At 38.2% G+C, this 17607-nt stretch overlaps 2 protein-coding genes across 3 annotated transcripts in view; one reads left to right on the top strand and one right to left on the bottom strand.

Annotated features, from left to right (window-relative positions):
* hhat (hedgehog acyltransferase) overlaps positions 1 to 7058 on the top strand; it is a 129491-nt gene extending 122433 nt beyond the window's left edge. The window contains exon 14 of one of the 2 annotated variants that reach the window (XR_010805312.1): positions 5252 to 5266. Coding sequence is in view for 1 of the 2 variants with exons in the window: in XM_066696454.1 (XP_066552551.1) it covers positions 5252 to 5331 (80 nt within the window). In the remaining variant the exon portion in view is untranslated. Of the gene's footprint in view, positions 1 to 5251 lie in introns of both variants that reach the window. The other variant, XM_066696454.1, reaches the window with a different exon arrangement.
* Positions 1 to 17607, bottom strand: part of LOC136718738 (potassium voltage-gated channel subfamily H member 1) — a 117776-nt gene that overhangs the window by 7908 nt on the left and 92261 nt on the right. The window lies entirely within an intron of this gene.

Raw genomic sequence — 17607 nt, forward strand, 5'->3', positions numbered from 1 at the left:
GCTTAACTGGGTCACTTCCCCTACTCTTTTGTAATTTCATAATGGAGAATAATCATAGTAAGAAAATAAAATCACCATTACATTTTCCTCTGGCACTCAGAACAGCAGTATTGTGGAAAGGGGTATATGATATACTAGCACTGTGACCATTATAATCATTCAGAAAGGAATCTAAGCTTTGATAAAAAGAAAGACTTACTTTATCCAATAACCTTATTGTGTAAATGGTCTGCATGTGACGACACAGCATTCACATAATAACAGTGACAACAACATGTTCATTCTCCACCATTGTGAAATAATGGCTTCACAATGTATGTGCAGGACAGAGTAGATCTGTCTAATTTTGAGTTCTGATAAGGCTAGACAATATCACCATATAAAGGACCTGCAGAAATGAACCTAAATAACCAGACATGTATGCTGCCTAGAACCATAAAACAATGGCTCTATTACCAAATTAAAACAGTCAGTCAGAACTGTGGAATTAGACCAAAACAAAAATGATTTGATTTCTAGTAATTGTCTTGTTGAGTAGCCCTGAAGACAACCCTCATTGGCTTCTGGGCCATCTATCACAGAAGGCCCTGTACTAAATGGTTGTTGGTAAATGGTTTGCTGCACACTATGGGCTCGTCTTGATAGAATTACCATCAGCTCTGTCTCCCCCACAAGCACTATAAGAACTTTAGACACATAACACACAAGCATTTAACTTAGCACTGTAGCCTCCTTCTAAGCAGAGTCCAGTTGGTCAGTCTGCCTCTGCCCCGTGGCTGTTCATTAATACACATTATCGAGGGAAAAAAACACTTGAATTGCGATTGAACTGTGCATCAATTAGAGTCCTGCATCTGGGGCCCTTCTGGTTGCTATTAGAGACAGTGACAAACAGCCCGATCTGCCTCTAGTCCTACAAAAATTGGGTTGATAATTAACTGCATGCTAATTTCAATTTTCAACATCGTTATTGTCGTGGTGCGTATCCCCACCCCCTGTTTTCCCACAGCAGATCAACTTCCTTTCATTATGACAATTACAATGTTAATGAAATTATAAAGCATGGGCTATTATGGGTCATTAGCTTTTTAATCAAGGTCCAATTAAAAAGGACTAATACAAATTAATCAAAAATTGATGCTTTTTTTCCCCAACTGTAACATACCAACAAACACAGTTGTAGATTACAGTAAGACGGGGCAGAAACCCAGTCGTCCAGAATTGCACCTCCTGGACAGCCAGGAGTTACACAAACCCAAACCAATCTTCTGGAATGATCACTGAGATGAAGATAGCTTGTTAAAATTGGGATTGTGGCATCGAACAGTATTTAAACCTGATCACAATCGGCCCTGTTATACCTTTACATGCTCCCTTAACATAAGTTAACATAAGTTCATTAGGACTTTAGTCACAAGAGAAAAAAAAAAAAAAAAAAAAGTTAAATGTACCAACCACTGCAGAATTCAGTTCAGTCTATTTTGGCAACCATGTAGCACATATACCATAGAATATATTCCCTTTTCTCTTTAAATAAATAAATATATATTTTGTTTCCATAACCTGGATAGGTAATTTTACCCCAAACTCTGTGTAAATTCCTATCTTCACCTCTATCAACCCAATGAGAATCCCAGTAGCATGCTTTGAAACATCCCATATTTCAAACACTTCAAACTATGAACAGGTTTAAAACTGTTTTCTAAGACTTCACATTTTGAACGCCCTTCTTCAGACTATAGACGGCAGTGTCTATACTTTTCAAACAGTGTAGCAGCCATCTTGATATTTCAAATGGAGTTGCACCAATAGGTCAGTTTTGTCCTTTATTTTCCTCTCTCTCTATTGCTTCTGAAGGATTTATTTTGCAGCTGCTGGAATACATGCGGCTTGCCTGGGTTTTGGCAGATGTTTCATTCCGTCTGAAGCGTGAAACTGTATTGTTACAGAGCAGGAGGGCCATGGCTATGAAGGTCACTAATTGCATTTCAGTGCGGTGCCAGGGCCCTCTCTCACGGCTGTGGCACCGGGGTCTACATGGAGAGTATCACTGGCTCACCTTTTCAGAGACCGCTTCATCAGGTGTCGAGCACAGTTAACGGGGGGAAATGCTTTCTTTTTCCATTTGTCAATTTCAGAGACTATTACTGCACAAACACAGTACATTACTGTCTTTAAGAGACAACTAAATAAGCATAGAGAAGAAAAAAAAAACCTTGGATGTTAGATTAACAACTCTCTCTGTATCTTACTCTGTCTTTTGCTGAATTAAATACTGCTGTCTTGATTAAATACAGTGTCCGAGGGCATTTTGAGACTTCCATTCAGCCCAGTCAAATTACATTTTATTATAGGAGAAAACAGCAGTGTGATGGATAATTGAGCAAGAGACTTAGTTTTCAAACCATCGCGGCACCAACTGCTTACGATGCCGATGTGTAGTCTTAGGGGTCTCAGATTGCTTAGTCTCTTAAACACCATGTACAGTCTTTATTATCCAAAAATTACAAAAGCAAAGCAGGCCTGATAAAAAACAGAGATTATGTTCTTATTGCTGCATATTGCTTTATTTATTATAAGCGAGGGGGGATTTTTTTTAAAGTAGGACAAGTTTAACAAAGATGCTAATGAGCTATTATCTATCTTGTATCAGTTTTATAATCTTTCAATTTGCATTTGGTATTTTTCTGGGATGGCTTTGTGTTTGGCAGATATTGCCATCTATCTAGCGATGACATGGACGCAAGAGACACTTATAATACGATAAAGCACAGCGATAATAGACAACATAGCCAAAGAGAACAGACTACATGTGTTACTTTTTCATGAAGGCCCCACCTCACAGTGTGACTTTACAGAAATGCATGAGGATGAGAAGACGGGAATCTGAAGTCAGAGAGCAATAAATGGGATGGTGTAGGAATGGGCAGACACATACCAGTGAAAGAAATAGAATAAAGGAATCATATTAAGATGATCTGTGTTCGGAACCTGGCACTTACCAGGATTAAGCAGGCTCAGTGTCACAGGATACAGCTCGTTACTGCATCAGAGACCTAATTGCATCACACAGAGTTCATAGAGATTGCTATATGCTGCAAAACAGATTTTGATGAAAGTATTACACCAAAAAGCCAAGCCAATTGCCTATAGGGGTAAAATTGACTTAGATAATACAAGTTTCGTTGTTTTATCATTGTATCTTTTTATTTTTTAACATAAAGGAATGAAAACTCAGCAGAAACCAAAGCTGGCTACCCTCCTGCATGCATAATATAACTGTCATATACCATCTGCTTTTGGGACGGGATGTCACATTAGGGAAATCTGGCATCCAGCGAGTTTACTACTTAAAGTCTGTGAATGAGAAACACCTTTGAATTCCTCCAGAAACAGAACAAAAACTCTGGTTTTGTTATCTTTTTAATTAACAGTACCCAACATGGCCCAGCTGCCCGGTGATTTCTGCTTTAGTGATTTCACATTCACAAATAAATAAATAACAAACCGTGCAATTAAAAATTCTGCTTTACAATCACTTTTCTTACAAGACCAAATTTAAAAAAAAAGGCTCGGTACAAAAGCTATAAATAGCTCACCCCATTTAAAATACCAAGCGCTTACGTAGCCAAATGCTGAAGCACAGAGAGAGGCAGAAGCTGTTTTGTTTGTTTACCAGACCCTGTATGGTTCACCTCAAAGCCGTCTGTGTCTTTGCCGGGCAGCGCTCTAATATTCTCCCACTGGTAGCTATGATGGAAGTTACCCTGATGGTATTAATATATAAGTACCAGAATTTTGGCTTGATCCAAATCCCTGTCACTGTGGACTTTACCCAGCAATTTAGCATTATCCTTTCACTCACAATCTGAATAGAGAAAGAGCAATGGATGACATTTGATTTTTAAGTATATTTTCTATGTTTACAATCTCACTTTATACTTTAAAGGCAATACTAACAGTCAACCAGTACAACTAGTCACAGTATCCTTATAGTTTGTATTGTGATATTACTACAGTATTAGAAAGCACTTCCTTCAGTCAGTAATATTTGAGTATTTGTATTTACAACAAGTAGTTTTAGACCTTTTCAATGGTGGTTCAAGATAGGAGGGTTTTTATCTCTGGTCTTCAAACACACATATTGCGGTTGAAGCGAGTTTCTAGCAAGGAAAATGCTAAGCATGTTCAATCCAGTTCCTCCAACACAGGCCATTAAACCAGTGAACAGAGCTCAACAGTGAGGAGTTTTAGCACTACCTTGGAAGAATGGATTTGTTTTACTATTAGCCTTAATAATACTTTAAAGATAGTTTTCAAATATTTATGTACTGAATTAAAATATTGTTCAATGAATTGAACAAATAAAATCTAATTGAAATCTAATTTTTTTAAAGTTAATTGAGTGGTAATTATTTTATTCAAACATTACTCTCTTAACTGAACATCCTCCAGAAAATGACTGCAAAAGAATTATAAGAAAATGCACTCAAAATGGGTGTAACTCATGAGTTTACCCTTTACCACTGCTGGGAAGACTGTTGCATTAATGGCATGTGCAATTTATATTCATTTTCGAAAGCCCATGTTAAAGCATTCTAAGCTGGTCTGAAATTCTACTTTCCACCCACCCATTTAAATTTGCAATCCAAATAAACGTATTTTACTCTGTGAAAGTTCTGTGCAAACTACATTACAGGAAGCTGTAGACGTAAAACACTTATTTTACATGCAGCATGAGTATATGGTGGAACGGCTCAAGGTCTTGTGCACTAGGGATCCTTAGATCTTATTACCTAATGAGTCTTTCTGCCTCAGACTAAGTCACCCTGAAAATGAGAGACCAGTGGTGTTAATGAGAGGTCAAACACCTGCATGGTTCACATCAGCTGAAATTCATTAATCACCATAATTTATTTATTCATTTTAATAAGCGTCTGCCACACACTGCACTCCTAAGGCCAGGCTGTGGATCATAAACCAGTCATTTGTGGTGTTGACTTTTCTGGGGCGGCAGGCAGATCCCTTTTTTCTCTAGATGAAAAGAAAGTTGTTTATTTTCACGGTATTGTACATTTTACAAAGGGGATTATTCTGCCACTCCCAAAGAACAATATGGATTCCCTACCTGATCTTTCTAAGAGAAGAGGAAATAGAAGGCACTAATCTTGAGTAAGCTTCAGTTCAAGAGTATCCTCAGACCACCAAGAAATGTTCATGAAATCAACTGATTGTTTCACTCTTTTCCCAGTCCAAATGGAGATCCAGAATTTGATGGATGGGGAACCCAACTTGCTGAGTCCACAGGCTAGGATTTGTGGTCTAACTTAATACGAAAAGGATTCAGGACTTGCTTTCCAATTGGGGCGATTCCACCCTGCCAGCAGTACAGATGGATGGGAATCAGAGAGACAGCTTGAGGCTTGAGTGGCTTGAGTGGCATTCTGATTACACTGTCCATGGCCTTGACATATTTGACAAAATAAATGTATACGTTGTGACGTTCCGCACCTACTGACTGGCCCTTTAAGACGGGAGCTTAAAAGAGGAAGTAGAAACCTGGAAGGGGAGGCTTCTTTTCATTCTGTAGTTAGGGTGTTCCAGGGTCTTTTAGCCCAAGCCGTGGTTGTTTTTCTTTGTTTTCATAGTTTTTTATTTTATAAAGTTAGGTAGATTATGGATTTATTTTCTAATAACCCCACATAAACTGAGGTACATTGCGATCAAGGACCCACGCTGGATTTATCGAGCTGTTAGCGACCCAGACGACTGAGAAGACGACTGCGAGCTTGTGGAGCCGTCACAGATGCCAGATATTGTACAGATGAGTAAAAGAGTGCTTTTGTATAAGTGTGGATAAATACTGTCAACCATATAATCTGTTGAAAATAATGTTACTTGTCTGTTTTGTTTATTCCTTATTTTACTTATGAATTGTATGCTCTGGTTCAATCCCTAATACACACCAGTTTTATTTATGGAATCTGTTTGACTTCCTTGGAGAGGAGGAACACCTCTTGATTGCCATAGCACCTCCCTGGAGTTAGGGCATTGGGAAGGGGGTTGGTAAGCCTCACTCCCATGTCCTTGTAATGAGTTGGGAAGGAAACATGAAGATTAATTCTCCCTTGGTATATTAGAATATACTTGGCACCCCAGATAAATACATAAAAGGGACAGTTAAGCCTTTTTCGTTACAACCATCACAATGTCTAGGTGGACAGACTGACATTCTATAGAACCCTTACTTATTAGATTTGGTAGTTTATCAGTAAGTATAGGCTGCAATGTGCAATGAAAATGTGTTGCTTCAAAATGGTAGGGTAATCTAATTGTAGGGTAAAATAAAAAGGGTTTTGCTGTGCAGTTTGTGCAAGACACTGCACACTTGATCAAACTGCAATGTGCAGGCCTGGCTTGTGTATGTGGATGGAGCTCCTCCACTCAGTGATGGCTTTGCAAGGCACGATTCGTTTTCTCATGTTGACAAATGCTCGTTCTTCCGACAGCACCTACAGCAACGACTCTCCCAGAAAACCTTTCCCTGTCAAAGTCAAAAATACAAAATACTGCCTTCAGGAATCACATTTTCTGTAAGTCACCAGCTGGGTAACCGGGGGGTATGTGTGTTTCCGATTGTTTTGTTTTTTATTTCAGCTACGTATTGCTCAGCACTATCCTCGCACACACGCCAAAAACGCACACAGATGTCTCCCAAACTGGTAACTTCATAAGTTCTCAATGAAAGTCAAGCCAAGAATACTTTCGAAGTCAATACTCTGGTCTTTAGCCGGGGCTAAAATGAGAGACAGCAGGGAGAGGAGCAGCACAGCAAACAAGCTCATTAATATTTATAAAGCCGAAATACTGGGAATTTGCAAGCCCTTAAAGTAATGGCTATGCGCTGAAAGGTGAACAAAGACTTTACTGGAATACACCTCAATGAAAAAGGAAAATGTTATAATGAAAATAATAGTAATGATAATACAGCAATACAAAATAAAGTATGTTGTGTCTTGTTTGCAGTTGTATGCATGAATACTTTTCACATTTTACCTCAGGGGTAAACCGCATGCCTATATAGGAAAAGAGAGAACATAAAAAAAAAAAACTATCAAGAAATTAAACTGCTGTGGCCCTCAGGTGAAGCATACTTGAGAGCCACAAGCCCATGTGATGGTGGTTTTGTATGCAATAGGCCGATCTGGCAGTTTGTGAATGTAAAACGTAACCTCCAGTGGTGTAGTTGTTTTGTATTTGCGACTGCTCATCAAGAACCAAGACAAATTTAAAAGGTCCCTTGGTAAAATGCTTTTCAAAGTTCACACCCAGCCCCAGGCTGAAAGGAGTTATTTTCATAATGTTGCTAAGCAAATATGGGCTTACCGATATAGTCCTAATGGTCTCTGGGGGTTGGGGAGTTCATTCCAACCATATTGCTCCCGTATTAACTATGCTGTGAAAACAACCTCAAAATCATTTGCCAGTCCACACACTAATAAAAATAAATGGGTAGGTAGGATTATGTTTACTGCTTCTTCACTATATTAGAGTGCCACATAGTTATGCATCCTAAAGGCCCAAGTAAGAGTTTCATTCTTCCTCTTTGCTGTATGGAGTATAATGAGAGTCTGGCATATCAGTCTTGTCAAACTACAGTGCTAAGTTCCCAAGCCGATATATTTGCCAGCCTTAGATCAATCCTGGCCCACTGGTCCCTAGTACCGATTAGTCTTCTGATAACAACATGAGGAAGACAAACATTACAACAGAGATCGTTTCCTGGGACACAACACTTTATATCTGACAGCATCAGACCAGTACACAGCTGGCACGACCACCTGTGCATTTGCTAGTGTTTGGGGTGGCATGAAACACTCTAACTTCGACAGTCTTTAGTGTCCAAAGTGAAAATGGTATGTGTACTGGGTTTTGGTTGGACTCTGAATTTTGTAAAACTCCAAATATATGAATGGGAATATTTAAGTGTTTACAATGGGGTGAGAATGACACAAACTCCTCACCTTCATTTCATAATCTCAACACATTCCTGAAGATATTTCTTCTATAAAAGAGCAACAAAGCTTACATACTCTGTCCATCGAAGGGAAATCATCTGCTATCGAATCTGTTGAAACATTAATTTGCCCATATGCAGATTTCTCTGTTTTTATAAATGATGAGAAAATTGCATCTTAAAGGAAGGTAGAATTGACAGAGGAACTTAAATGAATAAAGCATGCTTTGTATTCTGCCCTAGTATCCCACTCCATTCTCTGTAATGCATTTGTTCAAATTCATATGGTGCATCTGTACTGTATGTTTGCCTTGAATACATTGTGTAGGTGTCAGTCAGGTCTGCAGAGGTTTCCAGTTGCATTTGTGTGATTAAACAAACTGAATGAAAAATAAATCAGGGTTGATTAAATGCAAATATAATCAATAACACAAACAAACAAATAAATACATAAAATCAACATATGGCAATATCAACTGCCCCAGCAGAATAGTGACTCTTCAAACTACACTGGTTTATTTCCATTCGTCACTCAGAAATGCCCCTACACTAATATATCTCCGTATCATCTCCATCCTTTTTCAAATGCTTCCTCAAGATTCTTCCGCAAAGTCTACTCTTCTTGGTTTATCCCCTTACAACTGCTGTAATCCTCTGGCTTTCCTTTTGGCCTCTTCCATGAGGTTGTCTTCATGTTTTTCCATTTCATGTGACCACAGCAATTCTACCTGCACTGCACTGCCAGTAGGCTGCAAGAACATCAGGGGCCAACCTGCATGTGGGAAGAGAGAAGTCCTCATTCAGTGCAGTTGTTGGCTTTTACTGCAGATATTCTGGCCTGATCTGGTCTGGTTTTCAGCTCTGTTCTGGTTTGCAAAGTTCAGTTTAAGGAACCACTCACCACATTCATTCGTTGTTTGTTTGGGATGTTTTATTATTGGTGAGAGACCACATACTCTACTCCACATGGCAAAAGAAAACCCTAAACAAAAACGACCCAGGAACTCACTACAGTAGATCTCATCTGATACACAACAACAACCGAAGAACATAAAAAGCAACGGTCAGACAATGTTATCTCCTCCACATACTACTACAATGGAGTGGTGATGTTTCCAGCACGATGCTGCACTATTACTGTCATTGATTGATTGCCTTTGATTGGACGCTAGCTACTCATTTCACCACCACAATGTTTGTATCATCATTAGAAGCCATGTTCTGCTCGTTTTTCCTCAAGCACAGCCCCTTTCGTCCTCAGCTGAGCCAGAGAGACGTCTCACTGGAGAATTTCCCTTCATTGCCTCGCCGTGAGGGAGAGGAGGGGTGCAGGCTGATTAAGGTGATATACAGTCATGTGGAAATAGCGCCCCACTGCTTTCATATTAGCAGCTGACAAACAACATCGGTGCTTAATCAGCAACACGCCAGGACACCTTCTTAAACAATACAGTCCCAAATGATTACTAATTTCACACTCTTGCCAGGAACAGCCAAGGATACGTGCTCTTCAAAGGAACGCCATGCCACAACATCTCGTGCAGTGTATGTTACAACCTACAAGATCATCTCTTGCATATGCATGAGCTCAGGAGTGGATGTACAGAGCAGTAATTTAAGCTTACACCTAGTTTCTGTCCATCACTCTGGTTGTAGTGAATACATTAGAAATGTCCTTGAAGTCAGGCTTCCAAAACACATTGACAATAAAGGTCATAGGTCATTGATTTGTTTGTTCGTTTGTGTGTTTTTTTTTGGTTATTTTCTCATTTTATTTTATTTCTTGGGGTGGGGGGATAACCATGAATAAAATTTTCCACAGAATTCACCCACACTTATTAGAAATGTTTCTTTACCAAAACAGCAGTGTTTCTGTACTCTCCAAAACTCTTAAACACAGACTGAAGTAAACAAGTGTTGGTGTAATAAAAGACTAGTATATCAGTGTTAAGTGTTTTTATTGAGATGAGGCCATTAAAGCCCACACACATGTATTTGCTGGAAGTGGGATTCTCTCTCTTCAACCTTCCAGCAATTCACAATGCAAATCACTTTCATATCGCTTCAGGTCATATGGAGATGAATGAAAGGGGATCTCAAATCAGGTAGAAATGAGCCATGAAAGATGGTACCACAGTTTTATATACACATATTGATATAATTAGATACCCAAGTGCAATCCTACACCAGTATTCCGGAGAACTTGGCAGTCTTTTACAAATTCAGACGTCTGTATCATTCATAATTGATGCCCAATTAAAATAACTTAGTGGCAGAAATTGGCAGAAAATAATTATGGATTTCATCTTTTTCCTTCAGTCTAGTTTGTCTTCATTCTTTAACTTTACTCCTCAAATCCTTAACAGCAATATTTGTTTTCCACATACCGTCTAAAAATAAAAAATGACTACATGTTCACTTCTGTGTCAGGTCTGTTTCAAGGATTTTTATTGGAATGTTTTACTTGGAAAAATGTTCAAAGTGAATTGTATTCCATACTTTATATCCAGCTATACAGTGAGGGAAAAAAGTATTTGATCCCCTGCTGATTTTGTACGTTTGCCCACTGACAAAGAAATGATCAGTCTATAATTTTAATGGTAGGTGTATTTTAACAGTGAGAGACAGAATAACAACAAAAAAATCCAGACAAACGCATTTCAGAAAAGTTACAAAATTGATTTGCATGTTAATGAGGGAAATAAGTATTTGACACCTTCGACTTTCACTCACTCTATACACACCTTTATATACACACACATACACAACATTACACACAAACTGTATTCTTCAAATTTACCAACTGTAATAAAAATAGAAGCATTTCAAAGTATTAGATGAAGACATTTTCTAGGTCTTTAAATATTTAATCAAAAGCATTTAAATAACATCCTTTCCCCGGAACTCGTGAAGCGGGTTAGTGTCTGCACTTCCCAAAGTGGTACTCCTGTGAGCATACAATGTCTTCTTCAAATGTTGCATTATGTAACAGTTAAAGGCTTTGATGCCCCCCTTTTCCACAAACAAAACACAAGCACAGCCCTTTCACTCTATTGGTAAATGTGTCTGCAAATTGAGATATACTAATAATTCGACAAAAGATGCACTCATCAAATTGATCAAAACACTTGGTGTGTCTGTACACTATTACATGTAATTGTCAATTAGCAGGCATGCCTATAAGAAACTACTTTACATTCATACTCAGAAAGAAATAACCTTTAAGGAAGCTCTCAATTACTTAATTGAACCCTTAATTGAACTAATAATTTCCTAAATCAGAACCTTTTAATTATTTTTAACAGTAAGAGTTTTAAGTTAAGAATTAAATTGTATAAGGAAATTATCATCTTATTATGGAAGCACAGAATTTAAAGATTCAAATGTAATCAAATTAGTTCACTTAAGGGTTCAATTAAGTAATTGGAGGGCTCAGTTGGAACAAGAACCAGCAGGGTTGGTGGTACTCCAGGACAGGTTTGAGAACCACTGCTTTAAGGAATATATATGTTTTATTTGTGACTATATTACCACTATCCCACAAGCGTGCTTTATTTACTGTGTTGTACTTTCAATATATCTGGTGGATTGAGGACAAAAGTGTTTATGGCTTAAGAGTTTGTAGGGATTCACTATCAGTCCTATATGAATAAGTAATGACATTTTTGGGATTCACAGTATTTAATTTATATATGTAAGGAACTGATTGAAACTGATTGAGGATTTCAAATCAGATCCTTACCAGGAATTAAATTCAGGTTTTGAGGGCTATGCACGCCAAACTGACAATTACATCTACCATATTTTAGATTTGCTATTGTAGAGGTTCATTATAAAGCACTTATTTTGTATCAGCAGCCTTGAAATCAGCTTCTACATGTTTTTAGTTGTACCTCACTCTTATGGGGGAAATAAAGCCTTTGATTTTCCAGCCATGTCTAATTATTTTCTGTTCTTGCCGTTCAAGTCACTTTTCACTTCACTGCTTCTCCAGCTATCCCAAATGACAGACACACATCGCCCCCAACAGATTTCCTTTATGGTTTCTCGCTAAGAAAATAAGTCAAGACTTGACTGAGCACCTTTACATTTGCACAGTACAAAAACCATGTGCTGCAGGTTGAATTAAGGAAATTGTAATAAAATGGAATCAAATGATAAAATGGTCTTAATGCATTTGTTTACCATACATTCATACAATGTAAATACAAGTGGACACAAACACACACACGCAACCTGTGTTCCTCTTGTCCAAAAGCAAGTTCATTAGAACAACCACCGGGATTATTTCTTGTGCTCGTTTAATAAATCTAGCTCAATAGAGAAATCTGCATAGCATCACAAAACCAGGACTTTCAGCTACACGTGTGCATGAGTTAATGAATCCAACTGATCTATAGAAAAACAAACACAAGACGTAAAGGAAGTTTAATTAGAGAAAGCTCAAGAACAATTCCAGCGTTTAATAAAGCATTATAAAGTACATACCTACATGCAAATCAGGAGCCACAGAGACTCATCCATCAAAACTATGAAGGTAATACCACAGTAATTGTGGCTCCAAGCACTTGACTGAGTTGTAAGGCAGTGTTTATTTTTAACTTGTACATTATAGCTCTGGATCCCAGAGGAGGCCCAGGACAAACCATCCAATAAATAAGACCCTTATTAAAAAATGTGTGTGTGTTTGTGTGGGGGGGATGCATGCTGCAACTTCAGAGAGACATCTAGTTTATACGTAGGTGAAGGCTCCAGACTTTCCATTTGGTTTGTATGAATTCTATTAATTCTTCATTTTATATGGTTGGTGCCGCACTCACAAATAGTGCTGAAGCCAGCAATTAATTTCACAATCTCAGCTTTTGTGATATTTTTTTCACTCTACTGTTTAATTGGGTATTACGTTTCTTGAACTTTAACCCCTGGTGTACACAGTACTCTCTATCAATAACCTTCATATTGGTCCTTACTATCAAGTGCCAAAAACATATACATTTGCTCAAGACCCCAGAAACCGAGTAGTGTGTTAATCTGTAAGGTTGTGTTTTCCTTTATACTGAAACTGCCAAGTATATATTATATTGCATAAAGGCTTTTCTCTACAAGGTTTCTACTATGTGTGTGTTGAGGTACTGGTTTTCTTATTGTGTATATTATTCATAAAACGCAACTTTCCCCACAGTGGGTCAAACAACAAAACGCATCATCATCGTTATTGTCTAAAGTGATACAGCTAAAAATAAAAATGACAAGAATGTTTTTTCGCATCTCCCAGCTGCAAGTGACAGTGTGGGTTAGATCTCTGCTATTGTAGTCCAACATTAATGTCGGGAACCCTACACACAGATGCTTTTGTTCATTAGAAGTCACATTACATAAAGATGGAGATTCCTTTTCTGTTGGGGCACTGCTGAAAAAACCTGAGTAAATCTATCACTGCAGGAGAAAAAATGAAGACCAATAATGAACCTTCTCACGATGTATAGATCTGGCTTCTTTTTTTATAAAAAGTAAAATAAACAGACTGGATGTTCAATATTTAAATATATAGCTTGAATCTTAAATAATAATAATAATAATAATAATAATCAAATAGAACAATCATTTTAACGAACTACTGTGAAAGGTGTCAAATATTTAGTCTCTTGTGGTTTTCTCACTACTAATATAAGATCTTTCCACATGTAGGAAGCAGAACAAGACAGTTCTGTCTGTGTAGTAAATGAAAGCAGCTGGTACTGTAAACAGATGGGTTTCAGATGTCTCTCCCATAAGAGGAGGCTATAAGAAATGTTCTCTCCTCTTTACAATCACAGGGTATTTCCTTCAATTTCTTGATAGCCTTTGATAATAGACTGCAAGTCAACACTTCATTTTTGTTGTTCTTGATGAATGATTTCAAGGCACAACTTACAGTCCTTTCAGTTATGTAACTCGTTGTCCAGGCTTTTCTTTTCTATTAATTTGTTAATCTACATATCACACACAGGGAACTGGATAGTTAGACGTGATAACTCTGAAATCTGAAAACAGACTGCACTGCATGTGCATATAAACTTTACGCCCAGGCCTTCCTGCAGAACCGTATCAGTGTACATGTAACTCAGGCCTTTGCTCTTTGCATTTGGGGCAAATACACCCTTCACTGTTTTGTTTTGTAAAGAAGAGGCTACTGAGCACCAGAACTCAGAAGCACCCTTGTAATCAGAGCAGCAATGGTTGAATGTCAACTTTAGCACCTGAGATTCTCCTGTCAGGACGAGAACTAGACAGACATGATTTAAAAGCTCTTTTGAAAGTGTAAATAAGATGACCAAATATGTATGTGATATGGGTCACATGTTTAGGTTTAGGAGAACACTTAACATTGATTTCTGAACTTGGAGTGGTCTCTATTTTTTTCCAGACCTTTATAATAATATAAACAGTGCATGACATAAAGGATTATTTTCATTCAAGGGACTCTACCTGTAAATGAATTTGCAGCCTGTAGAGAAGTATTTATTTCATCCAATTGATTCGCTAATCAGAGCAATTAAGACACTGTGGCCCTTGTTAGAAAACCCCAGCCCTAAGGCATGCGTCTCGCCAAGTTGTTCGTCTCTTGCCACAATGTCAATCCAGAAAACAAAGAGCCGAGCTGAAATGTCTCTTGGAGGAGAGGAGCAGATCCCACTATTAATACCCCTTGTGATGGTAAGAGTCACAAGTCGATTTGGAAAAAGAGAACAAATAATAAATAAATAGTAATCCATTATGATTATTACTATTAATAATAATGTTATCGTTATTACAGAGGTTCCCCCTAATCAGTTGTACCTGTAACTATGGATGTACAGCCAGTTTGGCACCATTTACAGGACATCCCATTTACAGATGGTGGGTAAGACAGCCTGGATGGGAACCTCAAGATGTGACACTCAGTGTTGAGTTCTTTAACAGCTGCTTCAGAATCCTTGTTCACATTTTATGTGTAACGCTACTTCCATTGGCTGGTTTAGGCCACAGCAAGTCTCTCACAGCTGTGAAGCAAAACAAACACATATGTTCACTGGCGAACCCTTCCTCTAAAGAGGGAAGGCTGTGCAGGGCTGCTTCACAGAATCAGCAGATTTATAGGAACGGTGTCACAGAACCTCGGCCACTCCGCTGCTAAATCTGCAAAGAAGTGCAGTGGAGGCACACCTGTCAGCGCAGTGATTCACACGCATGTATATTGCACATTCAAGCAGAATGAGATGTGTGGGGCTTCGCTTTCAATTGATTACATGTGAAAGCTGCTGATTTGCTGGCTGGCCCCATCTGAAAGCTGGCAATAATAATTCAAACCGGATGACTAGCAACAGGGAATGGATCAGACTTAAAATATATGAAACCAAGACATTTCTTCGAGCAGTAAATATACAGTAGAACTACACATGAATTCAGCACAAAGACAGAACAGTTCTGTTCTTGTGGCATGACCGCAAGAGTGAGGCTTTTCTGCCTCATTTCAGAATGTGTCAGTTAAGGTTTGTAGTTTTAGTGTCAACAGTTGTTCATCACTTATGTTCGGATTTTCTTATGCCAATTTCGTATGTTAATTTTTGTCAGAGTAGAGGTAGCACCTCTTCCACTGACTTGAACTTTCAGGAGTTAAGAGGTTAATTTTCATAAAGAACTGCCAGGCAATTCTCTCTCCTTTTCAATAAAGCCCACTTTTATGAAGCAAATTCTGCAACGGTTCATTTCAGTAGAGCAAAACGGGGGAAGTTTAATTAAATACAAGTGCTGTTGTGTAGTTCTGAAGGGTTATTGAAAGAAAATTGATATCCCGTTTGACACAACACTGCACACACATACTCGTATTCACTGTTATTATTCAATTGTATAGACAAATTCATGTTGTCAAAAATGTTTTTTATTTTAAGAAGGGGAATAAAACTGGCCTACTTAGTAACTATTCCTTTGTTGCTTGCAAATTATATGGGAAATTGAATGTTATTAGGCACTAATTGTATCTGCCTATCAAATTAATTGTGTTCCAATTACAAAAGGCCCTCTGTTTTTACCTCTAGTACAAATTAATACCAGTGTCATTAGAATTAAGTGTAAGGACTGTCGTTTGGTTTGGCCATTTATTTTATTGAGTTTGCTGGCTGTACTACCTATTGAAATATGAGTTATGTACAATATAGTGGAGCCAGGATCTGGGTGTATTTATTAGTCAGTGAAATTCAACAATTTGATCAAGCAGCTTGTCTTTAAACAAGAAGAGTTTTCGTCATGTTAGCAAGATAGTAACGTGTGCGTATCGGTAAAAAGGATAGGGTCCCCAGAGTGTGGTTGTTAGAAAAATAAAATGTAAATGAAAAAACCAAAGCCAACTAGCTTCAAAAGTGGGGAATCCTGTTTATGTCATAGCACAGCTTAAGAAAACCACATTCAAATCCTCTAACTGATTCGGGGAGAAACAAAGAGAAGAAAAACTAGAATACACGTCATCTTGATTGTGTGGGATTGTTTTATAATTATCTGTGGGATCAGGTGCCGGCTAATTTATTTGTATTTTTTTTATTTTAGATATCCTGTACTCACTGAAACCAAGGCAGAATGGGATGAGAGTAAAATTATTGATATGACTTATGCATGCAATATTAAAAAAAACACTTTTACATTCAATTGATTTACAATGCCTGGAACAACAACCAGGAGTTATATTCAGACAATGCTTTAGATTACGCACGGACTGCCAAGCATCTTCAATCTATAGTCCTTTTCTGAAAGTGCAACAGAATACAAAAAAGTGTAACTCAACATAAATTTGTCTGGGCACATTATATAAATAGTAAAAGAAAAACTGTCACCTATTCTCTTAGCAGAAGTGGAACAAAGGATCCAGTAAACACAACACTAGGGCTTAATTTTTAAAAGAGGGAGGTGGTATTCTTTAGTTCCCACTTATCTATACACGCTGTACACTAATTCAAGACAAGCTTCTCCAGAAAGCATATCCTGTGCATCACTGCGCAAAGGTGCTTCTCGCTCTGCTGACTGAAGACAAATCACTGGAGAATAAAGACTCCACCACTCACTGGGGAGATGTCTTCCCCCAGCTGTCAAGTAAGCAGACAGTAATACCAGTGGGAGTCCCTGACCTGCGGTAGCAAAACTGGGAAAAAGATCAGCGGTTTCCAAGATTCAGGGTCCCCTAAGCAGCGCTTCTTTCACCTCGAGTGCATTTCTCCTGCCAACTTTGCGTCAAAAATCATAAAAAGAAAGCGCTGTGCTTGAATGGAAACCATACCCCCCGCCACTCAAAAGAAAACAGAAATCGAACACACCTCCTCGCAAGTGATCCAGGAAAAGAAAATGACACTTGCCCGTTTTTCAGGTTTTTATGGTTAATCATCCGATTAATAAAACATGCTGGCTGTGCAATTCAGATTAACGTCAACCGGATACTATGACTTGTAAAAGAGAAAGTTTTTACACTTGATTATTTCTGACTAGTAGCTTACAGCAAAGCAGTCTGTTGCATCTGGAGTGATTATGCCGCACAGAAGGAAGCTTTGGAACAGAGTACTAGCTATGACGGTTGTTTCATTCTT

Source organism: Amia ocellicauda, chromosome 23, assembly GCF_036373705.1.
Source record: "Amia ocellicauda isolate fAmiCal2 chromosome 23, fAmiCal2.hap1, whole genome shotgun sequence".
NCBI classification, from domain to species: Eukaryota; Metazoa; Chordata; class Actinopteri; order Amiiformes; family Amiidae; genus Amia; species Amia ocellicauda.